General features: G+C 36.3%; 2 protein-coding genes across 3 annotated transcripts; one reads left to right on the top strand and one right to left on the bottom strand.

Annotated features, from left to right (window-relative positions):
* Positions 1-1599: 1599 nt before the first annotated feature.
* Positions 1600-13897, bottom strand: LOC120629217 (insulin-like growth factor-binding protein complex acid labile subunit). 2 transcript variants are annotated; one of them, XM_039898087.1, is made up of 3 exons: positions 13793-13897; positions 4885-5320; positions 1600-3614 (listed from the first exon to the last, which is right to left on the bottom strand). In XM_039898087.1, exons 2-3 carry the CDS (start codon positions 5265-5267, stop codon positions 1751-1753), a joined length of 2247 nt encoding a protein of 748 aa, XP_039754021.1. In that variant the 5' UTR covers positions 5268-5320; positions 13793-13897; the 3' UTR covers positions 1600-1750. The 2 variants fall into 2 exon arrangements, with proteins under 2 accessions (XP_039754021.1, XP_039754028.1); XM_039898094.1 differs by lacking the exon at positions 13793-13897 and adding an exon at positions 12394-12549.
* A 1095-nt stretch (positions 13898-14992) lies between these two features.
* LOC120634666 (immunoglobulin-binding protein 1) lies at positions 14993-22371 on the top strand. The gene is made up of 7 exons (XM_039905410.1): positions 14993-15228; positions 15732-15940; positions 16625-16739; positions 17345-17570; positions 20183-20336; positions 21297-21381; positions 22100-22371. The coding sequence occupies exons 1-7, from the start codon at positions 15106-15108 to the stop codon at positions 22208-22210; spliced, it is 1023 nt and encodes a 340-aa protein (XP_039761344.1). The 5' UTR covers positions 14993-15105; the 3' UTR covers positions 22211-22371.
* The last annotated feature ends 1169 nt before the right edge of the window (positions 22372-23540 follow it).

Genomic DNA, 23540 nt, shown 5'->3' with positions numbered 1-23540 from the left:
CTAGTAGCTAGTACGAGATTTATATGGTCGCATTCCCCGGAGTAGTTTAGAAAAGAGTATCGAAAACTGTAATGTCAGACTAAAGTCGATCTAATGCCCTTTTGTTTTTAAGTTTAAGTTCGTTTACACAGACAACCTGAGCTTCGACGGATATATTAAAATAGTTGGAAAATCCAAAAGTGCACGCCTTATTATCTCATTCATTTAAATAAAATTATGATTATTTGTAAATAATAATTAAACTACATTTAATTATACCGTGACAAGTATTAGGCTTCCATTCCTTAAAATACTGAAGCCTATAAAAAAAAACACCTCGATAAGTGAAGTAAGTATTTCGCTCGTTATCGTGACCACAAGATACGGGATCCGCACATACAGACACACGGACGTCCAAGACAGAACTTTTTAAACAATTTTTTGATAAGTTTAAATAATAAAGAGCTTTGAAATATCATGAGTGTTAAAAGTAGTGTGTTTTCTCAACATTTGTCTATTTATATTCACTTATAAAAGCAATACAGAATAAAAAAGAGTGACATTTGAAGTTGGAGAATCACTCAGTGTCCGTAAACTGACAGTAACTTCGCTGATGAGGCGTGCAATTGCGCATGCAGCACCGTACACGTAAAAGGTGAAATTTCTTCAATAAACTCTCATATAAATATCGCCATTCACGCTTTATCTATACTTCTCAGCTTATTAAGCGATACTAAAGAACATAATTGATGATAATATCAATCGTATAGTATCTACGGCGTCTATTACGCAAAGCGTAGTACCTTATATACATAGCTCAGTGTGGTACCTCAGATGTTCATACATAGAGCGTATATAAAAAGTATATGTAAAGCGTTGATAACTTGCACATATGACTACTGTCTGCGTTCATCTTTCTTCTATATTATACACGTGAAAAGTTTATTTATTTATTTTTATTTTTATTTATTTATTTCATAAAGTCATTGTAATATCCAATTTACTTTTTGACCCAAGATTTATATAAAAGTCGCCTAAGAAAATTCACTCCATTAATCAATAAAACTACGATTTCAGAACAAGAAATATTACGTACATTCTATTTTGAAGTAGCGTTTTGATCCTAGAAAATACTGTCCGTGTACAACTCATACTAAAGATCGCGCGGCTGTAATGACATAGTTAAATGGAACTTAGGTATCTTCTTTGTCCTAATGCTCAAATTTAACGTCACTTCTCTAGGCTGTTATATGGTTAACTTGAACACTCTGGGGTCGCTTTATCTGAGCTAAAATGAGGTAGCTAAGACTCGACTTTACTTTAACGTCAAAGCGTTTCGATACTCCAAAGCGACTCTATGATAAGCGAGCCAGTAAATCGTATACTAAAAGTACTGCTCTCAAAGTCCTGATCGATCCATGTAATAAAGCGTGCAAAAGTCATGTGGGCAAAAAAAAAAGCAAAACAAACCAACGCTAAATTGCACATACATGAAAGTCTGTAAGACACTCATGCGTCTGAAAATAAATTACACAATTCAATCGCTATTATAATATTTCCAATACCGTTCTAGAGAAATATAGAGATACTGAAAATAATTATTAAAATAAAATAAAAAACTGTCTATAAAAATATTACTATTTCATTACAATGATAAAATCGACTTTTAAATACAGACATTCGGAAAGTACTTTATCCGAATTGTCGTAAAAGCAGGTATTTCCTAAATACTAAGTATAAATTATAATGGTCTATTTGCTATAACATTTGACTATCTCTCTTTTCTGTTATTTACTGTATCGATTTCTGAAATTATTTTTTTCTTTTGGAACAATCTGAAAGTCATTATAACTGTGGTTATGCCGAAAGCTAAAGCGATCATAGCCAGCATAAACGCCGCTGTAGGCGCATAATCCACATTTTGTATATTGAACATATCCGCGATAAGAGCTACTGGTCTTAGTATTTTGACAACGGGTTCACATCCTGACTCTCTTACGTATTTTGCCCACGTTCTATTCGCGTAAGTCAATTCTCGGGGCTTTACAAAAGGTCTTCGACCCGGAACACTTTTGTTGGTAGTGAGAGTCATGTTACGGAGCTGGGCCTCATTGTAACGGCAGTAAAGGTTCTTTTTCTTCTTGTTTCCCTTCACAACGATGTCTTTCTCAGCGCTCTTGGCTCCGATGAGAACGTCTAGATCGCCCTTTATCATGTTCGCCCAGTCCCACATTTCTGCAATCTTGCAGTCACAAACGAACGGATTGCCGATCAAATTTATCGAGTGCAGTTTCGGATTATTGACGAAGAATTGAGGATCTATTGTTGTCAAATTGTTGTTGCTCAAATTAATTTTTTCCAGAAGCTGTAGTAGCTCCAGGAAGGCTAAAGTTCCATCTCCGGACTTAAGTCGATTCTCAGCCAAATTGAGTTCTGTCAGGTTTTCGGTGTTTTTGAACGCGTCTGGGTTAAGCGATGTAATATTGCAGTTGCTCAAATCCAGCACAGTCACTTGCGATAACTGTTTTGGAAATAAGGGACCTGCAGAAGGAATCACGAGTGGATTGCCACCGAGCCTTATTTCTCTTAAATCAGTATACGTCAGGTTTTTGAAAAACGCATTCGCATTTAATGGTCGCTTTAGGCCACATAATTCTAATTCTAAAGTCGTTAGTTGTGTAAGGTTTCCAAAAAGACCAGCTTCTAACGAGAGAAGATCGTTACCTGAGAGAACTAATCTCTTCAGTGACGTCATATGCGCAAATGTGTGTGGGCCGATGTAAGATAGATTACTATAGCCCATATTGAGATACTCTATTTTTTCTAGAGGAGCGAGTAATTTTGTAAACACATTTACTAAAGGATTGTGAGAAATGTCTAATTCGAGAAGGGTTTCGAATACGTTAAAACTGTCTGGCAAATTACGAAGGCCGCAATTACTTAAGAATAACCTTTCCAGTTTTGGAAGTGGTTCCAATGCTTCTTGTAAATCTGGTGCAAATAAAGGATTTCCCGAAAGATAGAGACTCTTTAATCTAGAAGAATTGGCAAATGAATCCCCGCCAATTGGACCTTGTATCTTACAGTTTGATAGATCTAGTAATTCCAAATGATTAACGCTACTGCCTAACGTTGCTGCGACATCCAAGTCACGTAGTTCGTTTTCAGCTAAAATGAGTGAAACGAGATTGGTGCAATTCGAAAATGTATCTTCCGATAGTGACACCAGACCGGACTTTCGCAAATTAAGATATTCCAGTCTAGTTAATGTACCTAATACTTCGGGCCAGTTGGTGTTCATTAAATAATTTCCAGCTAGTTCTAAATTTTTCAGATTTACTAAAGCAGAGAAGAGATTTTCTGCAAGCGTCGATAGCTTGCAATCATTAAGTTTTAAAGTTTCGAGACTGGTTAACGAGTCAAAGACTCCATTTTCTAGCAGGGCCCCAAGGGGATTGTTTGAGATGTCCAGAGTCTTCAAAGAAGTGATGTTGTTAAAGAACTGTTGGTTTACGAAAGAAATATTGCAGTTGCTGATGTCCAAGAACTGAAGTGTGCCGGAAATGAGGAATGGCCCTTCGACGACACTGAGTGGGTTATCTTGAAGTTCCACATTAAGTAGCCCATGTGAGTCCCTGAAATACGAAATAAATTATTTTTCTTTGCACGAGCTGTTTCGTGACTGCGTTTATTTCCATTACAATTGGAAGAAAGTGTACTAACAGGACGTGTCACGGCAATAAAAGGTTTAATTTTTACGTTAAATTTAACTTTTCAAGACAAATGAGCAGCATGTTGTCTAAATTATCTACTTGTTAAATAAGGAATTAAGAAAAAATATCTACATTGATTCTGATCTCTAGTTAATCAAGTAAGTCAACGTAAATCAGGTATGTTTTATTTTCATAGAGACATTAATGATACTATGCAAAACAATACGGTTATCCCCAATGGAATGCATAGCGGGTACAGAGAACAAGGTATGCAGATGATATAAAATAAAGGAAAATTTTGCTACGAGAATAAGAACTCAAGGGTTGGCTTTTTATAAGTCTCACAATGCCTACCCTGAAGTACTTTATAACTCGTACTGCCCGGTTAGTGCATACCTGTGCGTACCCTGTATGCACGCGACTGGTTATCCCCCAAATGTGTTCATAAACAGCGACACAGCTTGTCTAAGCGGTAATTCAATTTGCATTCTTTACTGGACCATTATCTAATATTGGCATCACGAGCCGCAATTGTCACTTGTCGGCAACGAGTCTAAAGCAATTGCCTCAATTTTGTCGTAATAGCCATTGTGTGAGCTGCAGAATCGTACAATGGAACGTGGGAAAATGCCATTACACGTAAACACATAATCAATATAGTAATAGCAAATATTCTAATCAATAACATCATCATTTTTATTCATATGTTATAACTGTGTTCGTAAAAAAGCTCTGTGACTAGCCACTTATCTTAGGAGACAACATAATCTTTTGAAAACTCAGGGCACAAACAAATTTTTTTAACTCTAACTCTCTCTCTATGGCTGAACAAACCCACTCGTGGATCATTTCATGCCGGCTAACTAAGTTTTCGCGTAACGTACTATAATATATCTTAAGTTTTATTCATGCGTATTTGTGCGCAAACAAGACCGTGGAATTTGGAAGTCTAAAAAAGACAAAGGTATGTCAAGCAGTAGACATCAATCGGTAGATATGATGAAAGTGTTTCTTATCAATTGGTTGCACAGCCGCTGAACTGATCGTGGCAAAGTTAAGAAAGATAAATTGTCACGGATGAAGTCAGCAAGCATTGTTACTATAACACCAATAAGAATGTATCACATTCACTAGTCAATAACCAATATTTTTACCGGAACAACAAGCTTGTAAAAAATAAAAATCAACTTACGATAACGCTTCCGGATCGACGTAACTTATATTGTTTCCGGACAGATCAATGTCAATCAAGTAATCGAGCCCACGAAAAGCGTCTCTCTCCACCTTTGTCAGTCTGTTATTCGCTATTTGTAATCTCCTCATCTTTATATCACTCGGAAAAGGCTGGAGGCTCGTTATATTGTTCCCGTTTAAGTCCAGAATATAGACACTGAGACTTAGTTCATCATAAGGAACCTCCGTAAGGTTGCTCTCAGAACAATCGGTCACCCAATTGATACGGAAGTAGTGGCAGTCACATTCATCAGGACATTCGAGCTCGAAGCTGTCGCCATTGAATCCGTAGCAGAAGCCGGATGCGATTAGGCAGAGGACTAGTGCAGTCAGACGCGCCATTTTCAACTTTCGGTTCACTCTTTAATTCACTGTCTCACCCATATTAGTTGTACCTGAAATAAAAGGATTTGATACATGAGATTTCGATAAAAATAGGAATTTAAAGTGCCCGCTCGCACAAACCTAGCACGTTAGGTTAAAGCAAGCAAAAACACATCACAACAGCATTAACGTAACTAGGGTTTTTTATATGGACGACCAAATGTTAGACAAACTAAAGCACTATGGGTTCTGTTAATACTTTTATTGTACACCACATAAAAATACAGGTACAATTATAAATTACTCCTTTACACGAGGTATACAATTGGCGGGCCTTATCGCTACATAGCGAGGCAAGCGATGGCTTAAAATACAGATCAAGACAAGAGGAAGGCGGTGCATATAATTATGTTATAAGGTATACCGAGTCTTTAACGCAGTTTTTATGCTCTCTTTGGTATAAGTAACGATATCGTGTATAAAATTCTTATGTTACGTTCGTAGGTATCTATAATTTTATGTGATGTTGATGCTAAGTTTTACGAGCCACAGTAACACATGGTTATTGTTGTTTGTCCTTCATTGCCAGCTGTTTGTACCAACATACGTTGTATGCAGCAACAGATTTTATTAGATTCGACATTATTATTTAAATCTTTACACACTTTCATCCTACCCTTATGTGTTAATAATCTTACATTATTCTTAGTTAATTACTCAGGTCAATTTTGACGCAATTTTTGTAAAATTTGTGCTATTTATTTTAGTAATGAGCCTGGTAAAGGTGTCGGACGCTATTTTTTCTCATAATTCGTTCACGCGTTCACTACGCATTAAATCGATCATTATGGACACTGTTTTATTAAAAAAAATGGCGGACTAGTTAGGCCAAAATATTCAAAACTTTCTTTTTAAATTCAAATTTTTTCACATTGAATAAACGTTACTTTATAAAACGTTTTTTGAATTTTTATGTTTCATTATAAAAAATATAGATAGAGCTCAGGCAGACTAAGAGTTGAAAAGTTCTACTCTTAGCTCTTACAGGTAAAAGTAGAAGCAGGTGGGAACTCCAAATACATTTATATGGATCGACCTATAAAATCACAAAAGCGGTATACAACGAAAGAGAATAAAAACGTCTCACAATAACATTACGAGTAATCCGCCAGAATGGCGGGACAATCGCAGTAATGGCCGTCATCCGCTGACCGGCACCGACCGTTTCCCGCCAGAATTTTCCAGAAACTTCCATATTAAGTCACAGACTTTCGATGATATTTTATTTTAACACAGGGAGTTTTATAATGTACTGTGATAGGACTCCGCCTTTCATTTTCGGGGGACCGAGTTCGAAACCCAGCACGGATCTCTAACTTTTCTAAGTTATAATAAAGTATCACTTGCTATAAAGGCTAAGAGTTCCCCATAATGTTCTTGTGGAGTCCACTAATCCGCACTGGGCCAGCGTGGTGGACGGCCTAAACCCTTCTTATTGTGGGAGGACCTGTGCCCTCTTATAGGCCGGTAAAGGATTGATATGATGAATTATCTTCTACAAACCGCAGTAAACAGAAATTCTGCTAGTTCTGAATACATAGGTGCATATTACGTTCTGAAATAACCTTTATCAATATTGCCCACAAATAGTTTGTATAGGATTATGCTGAACGCTATAACGAATCGTGCGTGATCGATGGGTGAAATACGAGTATAATCCGCAATTAGTACCCACATGTAGCTTTACGAACAAGTTTTCATGATTGGTTGATTGAAGGACATATTAGGTAGGCCACAGACTTTCAGATCAGGGGCGCGGACAAATAATGTATCTTATCATTTTGAGTTTTTATTTTATTAGCTACGTCGTGTTAAGTTATGGTTTTACCTAAATGAATTCGAAATTATTTTTATTTATAAATTCCATATTCATTTATTTATAGTAGGTCTAATATACACAGGCCTTTTGAAACGTCAAGTATGTCTGTTTGTAGTGACTCTATCACCGGTTCGGAAGACATATTCTACCAAGAAGTAGCCGGCAAGAAACTTAACAGTTACTATTGGTTTGAATGTCGACGGATCGACGTCGTTTCTTAAAAACATAGATTAATTATAGAGTGAGATAAACTATACTTTTAATTCACGCGTTTAAAATAATGTGGTGAAGGATAATTGAGTTTCGTGCCACCTCGATACATTTTGGAATTATGTGCGTTTTGAAATATAACTTTCAGCTCTGCCGACCAATCCGCGCTTGGCTAGCGTGGTTGACTACGACGGTCTACAGACTTTTAATTCTGAATGAAAACATAAAAATGAGAGGAGATCTGTGTCGTGTAGGCCGGTAATTGGTTGTTAATGAATAAATCAATATGATGAAGTAGTTAAATAAATAAATATACTGCGACAATACACACATCGTCATCTAGCCCCAAAGTAAGCGTAGCTTGTGTTATGGGTATTAAGATGACTGATGAATATTTTTATGAATAATATACATAAATAATAGCAATATACATATAAACACCCAGACACTGAAAAACATTCATGCTCATCACACAACATTTTCCAGTAGTGGGAATCGAACCCACGGCCTTGGACTCAGAAAGCAGGGTCGCTGCAAACTGCGCCAATCGGCCGTCGGTAAGTTGCGGTTGCATAGTATAATAAAAAAAATAAAGCATTAAACATAAGTACGTGTCTGTTTGATAGCGTAGTTAAATCCTAAACTCAGAGAGGCAATAATTAAAATTTTGTTTACGTATAACACCTAGTATAACACCTAGTCACCTAGTATCTTTATACTAGGTGTTATACTCACGTAAAGCTAAAGATTGTAAAAGTAAGTATTTGTATAACGTTCTCAGTTGCGATGTTTCTCAGTTGTTTAATTTTATTCCCTATTCTATTTTACTTTTCTTTGTCTTCTTTATTATTTTGTAGAGAGAAAAAGGAAGAATAATGATTAAAAAAAAATTGCAAACTATTTTAGTATACAAATTAATTTATTAGTTTTGTGAACGTTAGATTGATTGTTAATTTTAGAAATCGCACTAAGCGGATAGGTAGATACTTTGTTTTCAATAGTTTCTATTGTTGAATAGCACCTTGGAAATGATAACGAAAAAATGGTCGTGCATTTCCCAAGTAGACGATCGATTTAACAAATCGATTGTGTACACTCACAATGCTAACCGTGAATTTTTTGGGTAGTGTCCATGGAAATCGGCACAATGATGTTCCAAAACGATGCAAGCAAGAATATAACCATGTTCGTTTTTTAACGACAGGAATTTGAAGAATGAATCTTGCATTCCTTATTGTTTTGTCATAAAAACTGACAAGTTCAGAGAGCTTAAAAACTACTTATTAATTCATCTTCCAATTTTAATATTTTATACATTCTTACGTATATGCGTACGTGGAATGTTTCGGGCATGTCCTTTTATATTAAAAATTAAAATATGTAAAATAAAAATATTTTACTCATGTAGACCTTATTACAGGCACTTATGAAGCGTTCATACAATTAATATGTTACACTAATATTAGTGATTGTGATAACTGTACCTATTCGTTGACTTAAAACTAAAGCTAGGAGGGTTCCAAACGCGCCCTGGTCTAAGAAGAGCCCACAACAAACTTAGCCAGGTTTTTTTTGTTACAAAAGTAACTCTTCCGCTCTATTTTTTTAAATGATGAGTCATCTGAATCCTCTAAAGCATGCCGGACTTGCCGAATTGATAATTTTGGTGAGACTAATTAAATTTCTAAACATAGCAGAGAGTTAATATATTATAAGCTGATAATGCTAACAATGCTAAGCTGAACACTAAGGTTTCCTTCACGTGCTCATTTCATAAAAAGGTTACGAGGCGTTTTGGCCTTTTTTACAAACTCATAACTTCTTTATTCATTTAACTTTTATTTTATCCTAAAATAATACAAAAACTTGTACATGTATTTACGATCCAACACAACAACAACTTTTACATATGTTTGAATGAAACGTAAATACCTGAACATGTTTTTGTATTATAAGTAAGTACCTACTTAACTACACTTGTTAAATTCAAACTAAACTTTAGGGTTAGTATTAACTGTCTTACACTTAGAAGTAAATATTGTTCATTTTGATGACGTTTCACTAAATCCGTTAGGTAAGAAAATCTTACGATAATATGTGATCTGCGTTAAGAAATTGCCAGCCATTTTGTAATTATAGATATTCAAATCGGAAAAGGCTTCCCGACCGAGTTATGACGAAAGGTAATCCCACTTCACAACAATGAGTAGTAACTTGTATAATATTTAGATTATGTACTACAATTACAGCTGGTGAATCATAAAACGTGTATTTCCTTCATAGCGTGCATCGTTACGTCACGGTTCATGGTGTTATGATGCATTCGAAGGAAAAGTGTTTGCTCCACGCAAATCATAAACGCAATTTGAGAAAAAAAATATATATCTTGTCGGATTTTTTGGTGTGGTGGTTTGGTTGATTCCGTAAGGAGGTGAAATTAGAAACACAAAATTAGCGTTAGGGTTTCTTGTATCTTGGTTTTTCTTTAATTTTAAGTTTTTTTTTTAAATTAATTTAGTTGTTATAGTGGCCATAGTAATGAACATTCTGTTAAATGTCATTAGATACCGCTGACGGATGGACGGACAGACGCGCAGCTGAGGCTTAGTAATAGGGTCTTATTGCCACTCTTCGGTACGAAGCGAAGTTTTAAAAATCTTTATGAAGTCCCGGAGCACTGCCAAAGAGCTTTTACTTCACTTCAAAATATCCACGCCAAAGAAACCACCACCAGATAGATTTATATATCACATTATTTCCGAAATTTATGTATTGTTTGTAATATCAGCTGACTGGGACGTTCATTCCAAAATATAGTACCTATGCTAAACCATCGAATTCCGTTCCTTTTATAGCTATTCTTGATAAATATTTATTAATATACTAATATATACACATCGCCATCTAGCCCCAAAGTAAGCGTAGCTTGTGTTATGGGTACTAAGATGACTTGAATATTTCTATAATACATAAGTACATATATGTAATATACAGAACACCCAGACACTGAAAAACATTCATGTTCATCACACAAACATTTTCCAGTTGTGGGAATCGAACCCACGGCCTTGGACTCGGAAAGCAGGGTCGCTGCTCACTGCGCCACTCGGCCGTCAATTATGACAATACATCGCCATCTAGCCCCAAAGTAAGCGTAGCTTGTGCTGTGGGTACTATAATACCTGATGAATATTTAGGAATAATATACATAGACACTTATGTACAGATAAAGACCCAGATACTGAAAAACATTAATGGTCACCACACCAACGATTTCCAGCAGTGGGAATCGAACCCACGGCCTTAGACTAAGGGCCCACTACGCCAATCGGCTGTCGAAATATCTGGAATTGTTTAAAAAAGTTTCTTATGTCCAAAACAGTTGTGTGATTGCTAATCTTTCGTTCTGGCGCATTCTGGCGTCTATGGTATTTATATTATACCTCCTCTCTACTTGAGCTGTTTTTAGCGCCTTTGGTTGCCTGGAAGAGATCGCTATGTAGCGATAAGGCCGCCAAATTGTATACCTTAATTTGTTATGTTTATGTGGTGTACAATAAAAGTGTATTCATTCATTCATTCATTCATTATTTATTAGCCTTGTCCTAAAGGCTGCTCTGACCGGTTTGCGCAAGTTAGGGGACTAACGAGTACTATATGGGTGTAGTAAGTACCATTGGCGTGCATGTAGGGAATGCACTAAGCGGGCAGATTATATAAAATGAAAAAATCTCCAGTCAGAGTTATAAAAAACTTACGGATAGGCATGGTAACAGTTATAAAAAGTCTACCCTTAAGTTTTTATTACTCGTACAGGAGATTTTCTTCATTCTATATCATCTGCATACCCTGTGCATATGCGCGCCACTGGCTATGTGCCCATATTGCCATTTCAAAATACCAACATACCACAGTTTACCCTTTGTTAGACAGTTACTGGTTACGAGATTTAAGGGCCGAAACGAAACTAATGATATTCACGCCGACGATCTTTAGCTGCGTTATAATTTACGCCTTAAGTCTACTTGTCCTAATGCACGCGCCGTTGTATTTAAAAGTAAACGAGGAGTAACTTCGGAATAGTTATTCAGTTTTTGGTCACACTTGAACTGACTGCACCTTTCAGATGTCGGGCCTTTAGTTTTCAATTTATACGCTCGCAATCGTAAATTCTTTATCAAGTATCCATTCGTAAGTGTAACTTGTCTACCTTTTCAAATAAGTTATTACGATTCCTGGTATACACATTTTTCAATGTAAAGTAGCTTTAGTTTTAAGTTGACGAATTTATTTATCGCCATCAACACACTCCTATGTGATATTTTACATGTAATATACGCATCAAAAGTGCCATCTATGTGCCTATTTGAATAAAGAAATATTTGACTTTGACTTTGACTTTGACAATATGAAATAAAATTATTATATACCGGGTCACAAACGGCACGAGTCTCCTCTCAGAATGAGAAGGGTTTGAGTCCTCAGCAGGTTTTCCCCCCATTGTTTTCCTTCACCTATATGCAGTATGAGTGCAAAGGGGTTTTTACCAGGGTATGCATGAAGAAGGCAGATGCCATAAAATGAAACAATCTTTCGCATTAATGAGTTATACAAAAAAATTTGGGTATGCAGAGCTTTTGTGCATGTATGAAGTACACGCCACTGCCTATATGATATTAAATTGCTTGAAACTTTAAAAGTTTGAGGTGCTGGGGATCGATCTGGCCCTCCCCAAGAATGATGTCGATTTTCTAACCTGGCTGTTAATGATGGTTAGCTCTTATTTAAAAGCCGAGTCTGCCCGTTTGTAGTTACTCCGCCACCGTGCACCGCGCCGTTTCGGAAAGCCCTTAAACTACACAAGAAGACGAAGAAATAAAGGGCTAAAAACCTCCACGGCACTTTGGTGCGAGATGGTGGGCTTTTGGAGAAGCCTATTGGAGATGATGCAACAAAAATACTTAAATTCACAGACCGCATTGGTTAGTTGTCTAATTCGTCAAATTCAGCCTACTCCGATCGTAAGTGCGGGCTAATAAATGGGTGAATACTTACAAATAATAAATATACACCTCACAATAATTATTGTAAGATTAACTGTAGTCATGTTACAGTACAAATCCTTTTAATTATTCGTTTAAAAATATGATTTGTGATTTGTCCCTTTAACACAGATTAACAATGAACTGCACTTAGTACAACACTAGCCTCCAACGGTTACACGACACGACTGCGTAGTTCAGAAACATAATAACATAATTATACTGGAGTTGTTAATTTAATTTGTTTACATCGTCAGTACGACCTGCAAAAGTATAGCATTATATTCACATATTATGTACATGTAACTTGAGTACCTTCAAGGCAAGAGTGATTAATCTTATAGACAAGCAATAATCTACTTTTTTTTAATTCCACTTAAAGTCCATGACTCCAATCTGACCTGGTAGTAAATGCGAAGATGGTGTGACAGTTGTATTATACCCATCCCTCAGTGGCGTGCATTGGGTTTCTTACCAGGGTATGCATACACCAGAAAAATTGCATAAAACGGCACAAATTCTCCTCCTATTCTAGTTATATATCAATGTTAGGGTATGCAGTGCTTTTGTGCATGTATGGAGTGCACGCCACTGCCATCCCTCTAGTCGTTTTCTACGTCGGTTTCTAACATGGTACTGGAACGCTAAATAGACTGGTTGCAAGACTTTGCCAGTCGGTTGGTAATTAGCCACACAACCCTAAATTCCCAGGGATAATAATGCAGTAAGACCATGATTCCTATGGTAATATTCGCGCAGGGGGAACCTCAACTTAGTTTCTTTTTGTGAAACTACATTAAATCCACTAAGACGCCCGTGAGAATCAATGCTCAGCCGTTAGCTTTCAGAAATGTTAAATTTCCAAATTTCCCATCCCGGGGATCGAACCGAACCTGGGACCTCCCTCTTAATAGACAATAACGCACAGCACTATGCCAGAGTGGTCGTCAAACGTCGTAATCGTTGTTATCCCTACAAATTCTGAACGAAAGAGTTATTTTCAATGGAACATTCATATTTCATGCGTCTTCAATAAGTTGTATTTTGGATATTAAAATAATATGTCGGAACCGGCGCGCAGCGCGGAGGCGCAAAGCAATGCTCAGTTTATTTCCTTACTTTGTCAGTATTTACTGAGTACCAGCAAAATTTCTTCAAAACGACATTTTTACATTTACAGCAACGAATGTGTACGTTATCCTAGTACATACAACTTGATGAATAAAGAACTGTATAAGATTAAAGTTAACACGAATTAACGTCGGATTGAAAAGGCGTCAATGCAATGAATTCCTGGACGAACGCGGGATTTTGAATTTAGAACAGACTTAAGAGTTATTGGTTATTGATATGAAGTATCTGTCTCCAGATTTTTCCACGCCGGTGGTTATAAACAAAGTGGTTTAACTCACATGAGACCTCGGCGTAGAATCGACGTGTCGTTCCCGTGCACGAAGAGTCCGTACTGGTCTAATGAGGCTGTAGTGATGCAACATGCTCGCTATCGATAGAGGATTATCCTTTTCATTTGCTCATAATACTTATACATAAATTTGAGTAAGTACAATGGATTTGTTTGTCTTGGTCGCGTATTATTTTTGCGCTCTAAGCAGGCCCATGAAAGGTTGTTTATCTGCCATGTTATCCACATAATATGTCTAGAAATTTAATCAGATATCAGAATGTGACGTGACGTGACGTTTAGAGACTAAAGGGTACAAAATTTCAAATGAACATTTAAAATTTCGGTTCCTCTGAATTTACATAACATTGGATTGTAATGGTTGTTATAATATTTCAAGTCACATATACTTAGTTGTTTAAATATTTTGAGTATATGTCTCGAATGCAACGAAACAAAAAACTGCAATTTTTACATACCCTTCCTCCGTACGGACGCTGAACTCTTTAAATAGATCATTTTAAAACATTTAGAAGTATCAAGATTCCACATGAGTGGAATTGTCTAAATGCAAGATTCCGGAGTAAGAGGCATCCCTACATAATGTTTAAACTATAAGAATTAAGAATCGATTTTAATCGGTCCATCCACGGCGCTACTGGCGGTGCCTACAATAAATTTCGAAGCAATGAAGCTAATTGAAACTTATGCGTAAAATATTGTAGTAGGTTCGGAGCTTAAAAAAGATAAACGATAGTTATATAGCTGGATATGGCAGCTTCGTATAAAACCTTGAAAACTTAGAACAAATCCGTATGATTGTGAAACTGGAGAGCAAGCAACTGCTGCCATGCAACATGCTGTTTCCAGAGTTTAAAGATCTTAATACTTATCGGTTATTCTAACGACAATTCTGGGGTATAAAATTAAGGTATTACGTACCAATTTAATTTGCACTGATAGTTTAATAGAATTCATGGGCCGCATTTAAAAAAAAATTATATGCGTCAAAAACAAACAGCCTCGTAGCCATAATATATCAATGCTTGAAACTTATGCTTTTTAATTGTCTTCTTCTTCTTCTTTTGATTTATGGCTGTTTGTAGTGATTTTTAATCGTCAAGTGTACCTCAAAATAGAATAAAAGAAAGAAATAGGTCAAGTGTCACTGTCACAGTCATACTTCACAGTGTGACAGTTAACAGACGTCAAATTTTCATTTGTCAACTAGAAAAAATAACAATCCGGAAAACTCGAGATATTTCTGTACCTATATTTTATTAACTGGTCCCCGCTGTATATGCGTAATATCCACACAAAACCATGGCACAAAATGCTAGTCAATCCACGGACGAGGAATCTTTAAAAACTTTGTTCGATGAAGCCATGAAAATGTATGATAAGATTGAAAATGGTAACGAAGCGACTAACAGCGATGCGGTACAGGTACGGCTATTATGTTTTCCAATACTTTCTTTTAACTTGGTCTCATCATCGATACAGCTCTTCCCCCAAAGGCAAGCCATATGCTGTTCAATTATTTAGGTACCATTATTCAAATACTCTGTGATCCTGGATCCTGCTATAAAAACTCCTTTAATTTATAGGAGACTTAATACGCTGTTTCATTTGCATTCAGTGCCTTGTCCTTATATTATCTCCTTTATATTTTTTAGCTAACACACTGCTACATTATTTTATAAGCACCACAAGTACTATCCTAAATAATAAGTATCTTATAAATAACATGGCCCCTGTGCTATAATTATATAAAACATCCACTATATGATATGGTTTTTATAACCACCAAATGGTACAGACAAGTCAGTCAGCTACTACAGCTACTACAGCTGAAATCACACAGTTTTCACTGTATAGAAATTCTATCTATAACAGGAAAGCAAAAACTTTTCTAAGAGTTATTATAATTTTACTGAATTCCATTCCAGCTGTCAATAAAAGCAACCATAGGAAAATTTGAGAAGGCGACCAATCTTGTCTCGCTATCAGGCATGTTCAGTAAGAATGAGGATTTGGAGGAACTGCCCACAGAAACATTACAATATTTGCTATTACCAGCTCTTCTGGGAACACTCACTTTGAAGCTGTGTGGCCAGCCACGGAAAGGTGTTATACAAGTTGCAGAGATATACTTTAGGTGAGTATAATAGTTTCAGATAAATGCAGAGGGATTTGTCTGTGTGAACAGCATCACTGATTATTTGACTGGATGAATCTTCAACTGAGAACTTTATCTCCTTTTATTGAATTAATTAACCTATAAATATTTAACAAATATGCAACAATGAACATTTAAAACATCAACACAATGTACATATTGAAATAGCCATCTACATGCTTACTGACTTTAAGATTTGAACTCATTTGTTATAAATTGGATTTATTTAATAGTTTGGTAATGAATATAATAAAATAATAACCAGGCTCAGCATGATGAATGAACATGGAGCTTGTTGCTCATGTAATCCTGAACTAAATTAAACACTTTATGTAAAAATAGTAGTCTAGCATTAAAAAATTGTGATGTTTGCTCAGAGCACATCTTATACTCTCTGTCCTGGTTATAATTACATTGAATAATAATCCCTAAAGCTGCTAATCCTTTCTCCTAATACAAGGAGTTCTATGACCATAACTAGGATGTTATGTGGTGTACAGTGGCGTACACAGGGTTTTAGATCAGGGTATGCATGAAGCGGGATGATGCTTCACATTTATGAGTTGTACAAAATTTTAAGGGTAGGCAGTGCTTTTGTGCATGTATGAAGTGCATGCCACTGGTGGTGTAGGGTAATAGTGATTTCCGAATATATTGTTATAGGGATTTCCTACAGAGGTGCAAGGACTATGGTGTGACGGATGTGGAGGTGCCACAGACAATGGGCAGTGAGAGTACTAGCCGGCAGCAGACTGAACAAGCAAATATTGCTAACATGGTAAATGCCAAATATTGGGAAGCAGAACAGAGAACTGATGAAAATCATTAACGATATATATTTATTGGCAAAACGAGTGCAGTGGATTGTTCATGTTTTTTCTAAGGCTATTGATGATGTCCCTAAAGTTGAATTAGTTATCTTTATTCACTGTACTCATCCAAGATCTCAGTTAACTAACTATAAATTTGATTCTTAGAATATAAACAGGCAGAGAATTTGAGCTAGTCAATTTATTTAAGTAAACAGCAATATCTTACCAAAGCATATTAAATAAGTTTATAGTCGTTTTTGATTAATCATAAGTTTGTGTGCACCCGAGAGCTAGCATGCAGTCCACGACTCTCACCCAGTGTGGATTGGTGGACTCCGCACACACTTGCGAAGTGAGAAAATTATGTAGAACTCTCAGGCATACAGGTCTCCTCACGATGTTTTCCTTCACCATTGAAGCAAGTGATATTTTAATTACTTAAAACGCACATAACTTAGAAGAGTTAAGAGGTGCGTGCCTTGATTCGAACTCGACCCCCGAAAGTGAAGTCGAGGTCGACTTGGCACCCTTCGTGCCGTTCAAATAACTCAAGCTAAATAATACCATTCAGGTCCTCTCAAGACAAGCAAAGATCAAAAGATACAAGGAGATGAAAGAGCTCAAGGAAAAGCTGTCCACATTGTCCAAGGCCATGTCGTCACCAACTGCTGATGATGCCACCAAGAGGGAGTACTTCGTCACCATGCTGCTGGACTATGTGAACCAGGCCTTAGAGGAGCTGAGCAGCATAGAGCAGGAAAAGCCTATTTTGGAGTACATGGCTAAAAAGGTTGGAGGTGAGAAATATTTTAAATTCTTTTCATAGTGTGATGATCTTAATGAATGAATGCATATACTTTTATTGCACACCACGAAAAGTAAATTAACTAGACTGTGAGATGGTGATACCAAAAATAACCTGGCTAAGTTTGTTGTGGGCTCTTCTTAGACCAGGGCGCGTAACCCTCCTAGCTTTAGTTTTAAGTTAACTAATGCAGTTATCACCATCACTAACATTAATGTAACATGTTAAATGTATAAACGCTTCATAAGTGCCTGTAAAAAGGTAAATATTTTTGAATTTGAATTTTGAATTTGAATTTTGAATTTTACACAAAAAAAGAAAAGTATAATAAAACAACGTATACAATTTCGCGGCCTTATCGCTTCATAGCGATTTCTTTCAGGCAACTAATGGCGAAGAAAACAAATGCAGAAAATAGTTTGGTGGTGCACATATACATGTACCCATAAAATAAATATATCAATTCTTAAATAAATATATATAATATATATAAAACAATATCTTATTTTTATAGAATCATTTGAATGAATGAATGAATGAAATACACTTTATTGTAAACCAAATGACAAAAAACAAGCATTAAAAAAAAATATATATATTATTATTATTATTATTTCATAATAACTAAATAATTTTTTTAAATATATTACGACAATACACACATCGCCATTTAGCCCCAAAGTAAGCGTAGCTTGTGTTATGGGTACTAAGATGACTGTTGAATATTTTTATAAATAAAATACATAAATACTTAGAATATACATATAAACACCCAGACACTGAAAAACATTCATGCTCATCAGACGAATATTTTCCAGTTGTGGGAATCGAACCCACGGCCTTGGACTCAGAAAGCGGGATCGCTGCAAACTGCGCCAATCGGCCGTCATATATATATGTAATAAAAATAAATATATATATATATATGTAATAAAAATAAATATATATATATATATGTAATAAAAATAAAGGAGAAGAGGTCCAATAGGAGGCCTTATCGCTTAAAAGCGATCTCTACCAGGTAACCTACCAAATTGAGTACATGAAGTTAAGAAGAAGGGTTAGGGTGTACACAAAGAAATACTTAAATAATAAACATAAATTACAAAAATAAAAATAAAATTATATAAAATACTAGCTGTTGCCCGCTATTTCATCTGCGTTTGATTTTGTTTTTTGATGTGGCATCAAATTTAGTTGTAGATCTAAAAAAAATTAAAGTATTTAGTATCGCTAAGCCTTAAATGAGGGGTTTGCTGCTGTCCGCTGAGGAGTTCTGTCCTCTATCTCCACCCACAGTTTGAGCAAAATTAAACACACATTATAACCTCTATGGTACAAAAATAATTATTTAAATCGGTTATAATTTGTCGGAGTTTTGGTGTAAAATCACTCATCCCCTCTTCCAAAGGAACTGAGCTTAATGTCGGGATAAAAAGTATCCTATATTACTTCTAACACTTCCAAGAATATGTGTACAAAGTTTCATGAGGATCGGTTAAGTAGTTTTTGCGTGAAAACGTAACAAACAAACTTACATTCACATTTATAATATTAGTAGGGATACTTATACTTACTTTATATACGTGCACATATAATGTAAAAAAATATAATGGAATATTTATATACAACAAATGCACCAAGCAGATAGCTCACCTGACTCTAAGTGGAAAGTCTTTGCCTTTATCCACAGCAACACTTTGCAGATCATTCAAGAAACACATCCTACAAAGTACCATCCTGTGGCTTAACACCTGAGGTGCAGGTGTTAAACCTTAAGTACCTAATCAAGAACGGTTTGAGTTTCTCAGTCATTCTCACTGTCGCTCTCTCCGTTCTGTAGATAATCTTATACTAAAAATTCCTTCCCATAGTACTTCTTTCTATTCTAAATCCTTTTCAGTTGAAAAATTCCTTCCCATAGTACTTCTTTCTATTCTTAATCCTTTTCAGTTGAAGCTATGCGGCTATGGAACTCTCCCCTTTCAAATTAGGCGCGCGCAGTAACTACCGATTTTCAAGAGACTCCTTAAAAAACATTTTATGCCACAATAATTAGTTATTTTTTTTTTCGTCTAAGTCACTTTTCTTTGTGTTGTAGGCTTGTACTTTCTATGATATAATAATTGATATATATATTTATTTTTAATTTGGTAACTGCTCTGCTCTTGTGTGGCAGAGATCGCTTTTTAGCGATAAGCCGCCCATTGTACCTGTGTTTTATTGTGTTGTTTTTGTATATAATTTAATTTCTGTTAGGTGTACAATAAAGTGTATTTTCATTTTCATTTAATTTCCACAGCATTTTATCTGACTTTGCCTCTGTCGGTCATGCGATACAGGCCTCCTACAGAGACTGCCAAACGGTGAAGGTAAACATTGTGAAGCCTGTGAAGTCTACCAATCTGGATTTGGGCAGCGTGGTGTGGCCTAAACCATTCTCATTCTGAGCGGAGACTTGCGCTCTCGTCGGCAGTAATGGGATGGTAATGATGATTATGATGATGTCGACGACGACGACGACGACGACGACGATGATGATGATGACAACGACGACGATGATGATGATGATGATGAAAATATTTTTTTTTTTATTTGTCGTAGAACATAAAGCAGAGAAGCGAGAGCGCGCACCTCCTCTGAAGCCGGTGATCATCACCCGCGACGCGGTGCAGAAAGCCGTGTTCGGCGCCGGCTACCCTTCTCTGCCCACTATGACCGTAGAGGAGTTTTACGACAAGAGAGTGAGGGACGGAATGTGAGCACGCTTGCATAATATTTATATTATACTAGCGGACCCCAGCGCCATCTGTCGGGCTGACTTGTGAATCTAAATCATCCAGGGTGCCACCCAAACGCATACCGAAAAATTCATTCAAATCAGTCCAGCCGTTTAGGAGGAGCTCAGTGACATACACACGCACGCATTATATATATATATATATTTCTTATATATATAAAGATTTTATACTAGGTTCTGCCCGCGACTTCGGCTGCGTGGACTTCAGAATTGGGTCTAAAAAATTGGGCTTTTCTCGTTAAATTCAATTTTGCCTCGGGAACTACTTAAGGAATCTGGATAAAAGGTAAAGTCCTATGATAAGTGGGTTCCAAACACGACGTTCTAAGAAAAACAAACCAACAAAATTTTATTTTTATTTATTTAATGGAGCATCTTTATTGAGTAGTATAGGATAAATTATGAATATACATAAGAAAAATAGAGCCAAAAGGCGACCATATCACTAAAAGTGATCTCACCCAGGTAACCTAAACGATAGGAATATACATGAGCGGCGGGAAATCGCAATTACAAAAAACTACTACAGAACATAGTACTATTTTTTCTTTTTCAAAATTTAAAATAGTTTATTTTAAAATTTTGACGGTTTTAACCAAATTGTAAGTTTGGAACCGTCTTTTAGTGTGTCTGTGTGCGTGTGTGTGTGTGCGTGCGTGCGTGTGTGCGTGCGTGCGTGCGTGCGTGCGTGTATGTGTGTGTGTGTAATTACTTATTGTTTATTATAATGATTGAGAGAGAATGACCTACAAAAATACAAAAGGTAAAACCTTTTGTATTTTTGTGTTTGTTTTGTTTTTGTATCGCACTAACTAGATAATATATTACCACTTCGTAATGTTAATTTTAATTTCTCATTAAGTTCAACTGTTTCTTTTAGGGAATAAATGTCTTTAAACCTAATATTGTCTGTTACAGATTTCCGGGTTCCGGTTCCAACATACCGCACGCCACTATACAAAACGCAGACGCGGATCCCGATGAAGCAGAGCAAATGAGAAAGGTAATAGAACATCACTGTCCTGCAGGGCTAGCACAGGCCGGAGACAAAAATATATCCCTCGATTATATCCCCTCCCCCTTATATCCCCAGGGGATATAATTAACGTGTCCACCTGCTTAAGCACGGGAACATGGAATAGGAGAAGTTTACCCCCGTTTATAAATTGCACATATATTATTTCTACTTGTGCGCCAGTGCTCTGAGTTGATAAAGCTGTGGTAGAAGACACATTTTTATCCTTTCCCCTGTTGCACCCAAACAGTACTACACCGTGGTATTTGTAACTCCCTACAAAATACCTATGTCCAGTAGTGGACGTGCATTTGATGACAATAGGGCGTAGTCGGTGGCCACATATTTCACTTCTCAAATGAAGTCAGCGGTTTGATCGTATCACAATATTTCGCAGTGTTGAAAAGCCACCTTATAATCAATACGGTTATATTACCTACGGTTTTCACTGACTACGCCATTTTGTTTAAAAGACGTTGTTAAATCAGAGTTTAAAATGTATTAATGGTACATTTTTGTTATTAGCTTTTGTGTAGCAAGTTTTGGATTTCCATATTCGAGTTTTTGTTTTAGGGTTTGGTTTCGGGTGCAAAGTAGACGCTTGTGTAGTCCAGTTTGATGTTATTAATTCATGTTAAGTCATTCCGTCTTACATTGGATATACGACGGAATGAATACGTTCTGTTCAAACGTTTTGTGCAAACAGGAGCGCCTCGTGGAAGATGACGACCCGGAGGAAGTAGCGCGACAACGCAGCATGGATGAGTACAAAGACGATCATCGGCGTGGATGGGGGAACCGCCACAACAGAAGCTAGTCTGTTAAGCTTTGTCGACGTGTGTGATGCCTCAACAATTATATCAACAATATCAACTATACCAACAACATCAACTACACCAATAAAATCAACTATGCCAACAAGATCAACTATTGCAATAACATCAACTTATACCATGCAATAAATGCTTCGTTATAATTTATCTGTGTTTTCATTTTGTCTCATGCAATTCTTGTTTGAGTATATATTATGTACGTTTATGTTGTTTTTTTTTTGAAAATATATATTTATAAGTACACTTGTAACAATGTCTTGCCACAGGTTCTGTCATCCAAAGGTTGCCTGCAAGAGACTGCTTGCAGCAATAAGGCAGCCTTTGCAGGCCTATATTTTAACAAGCTTTTGCCCGCGGCTTTGATCACGTTAAGTTCAATTTTTGATTTGGTAAATTTTAAGGCTTAAAAAAATGTCTTGCTGCAAATAGAAAAGTATGAACGTAAATTACTTAAAAAAACAGAAATGTTCATATAAATTTTCATCCCCTATTTGATGCCTTGTTTGGACTTTCAAAATTTGTGAAACACGTATTTCTTTATTTTCAATTGAAAACCTAAAATTGAAGTTTCATTGATGTAACTTGAAAAATAAATTGATAAAAGAAGGACTGTACAAACTTTCATCCCTCATTTTACCATCTTAGAGTTGTAATTTTCGAGAACCCTTTCTTAGCGGATGCCTAGGTTGTAATAACTATCTGTGTGCAAAATTTCAGCCTGATCCGTCAAATGGTTTGAGCTGTGCGTTGATAGATCAGTCAGTCAGTCAGTCACCTTTGCCTTTTTATATATATATAGAGATTAATTTATTATTGTAGTTATTTTGTGGTTTCTATTATTTTATTTTTCGTGTGCAATAAAGTGTTTCTTCTTATTTTTACTTAGCCTGTAAATGATTATAATTTTTTTATGCCTAGCTGCAATTTTGGAGATTTAATATTTTTACAGATCTCATGAAATATACTTGTGCACCCTTTAACAGTATTTTATAATTCCGTTACACGTTGTATAGTGTTAGTACGAACAACGCTCACTACTACGCTAGGGGGAAACCTTCTCGTCATCCGTAGCTTCACCATTATGTTTTGTAAGATAAACGCACACCGCTTCTGTCTCGCCTCGATAAGGAAAGGGCGCCGTGACGCGGAAACAAAATTCACCGCGTCGAGGCCCGAGGATCCGCTTTATGTTAGATGCGGTATTTTACCTAATAAACCATTTCTTTTTTTTTGCGTGATGGAAAAGCTTTATGGCTACCCTTGACTCTTGGCAAGACAGAGGTTTTGTGGTTGGCCCCCCTCTAAAGGGGGTAT

Source organism: Pararge aegeria, chromosome 2 (assembly GCF_905163445.1).
Source record: "Pararge aegeria chromosome 2, ilParAegt1.1, whole genome shotgun sequence".
In the NCBI taxonomy this organism is placed as follows: Eukaryota; Metazoa; Arthropoda; class Insecta; order Lepidoptera; family Nymphalidae; genus Pararge; species Pararge aegeria.
Note: the sequence above shows the minus strand (reverse complement) of the source record. Positions and strands in the feature narration are given on the sequence as shown.

Excerpts from the sequence above, each read along its gene's own strand:
- LOC120629217 (XM_039898087.1), bottom strand. The coding sequence starts at position 5,267 with ATGGCGCGTCTGACTGCACTAGTCCTCTGCCTAATCGCATCCGGCTTC. Across the intron at positions 3,615-4,884 it reads GTCGATCCGGAAGCGTTATC|GGACTCACATGGGCTACTTA; the intron begins GTAAGTTGATTT and ends TTCGTATTTCAG.
- LOC120634666 (XM_039905410.1), top strand. The coding sequence starts at position 15,106 with ATGGCACAAAATGCTAGTCAATCCACGGACGAGGAATCTTTAAAAACT. Across the intron at positions 15,941-16,624 it reads GTTGCAGAGATATACTTTAG|GGATTTCCTACAGAGGTGCA; the intron begins GTGAGTATAATA and ends ATATTGTTATAG. Across the intron at positions 20,337-21,296 it reads AAGAGAGTGAGGGACGGAAT|ATTTCCGGGTTCCGGTTCCA; the intron begins GTGAGCACGCTT and ends TGTCTGTTACAG.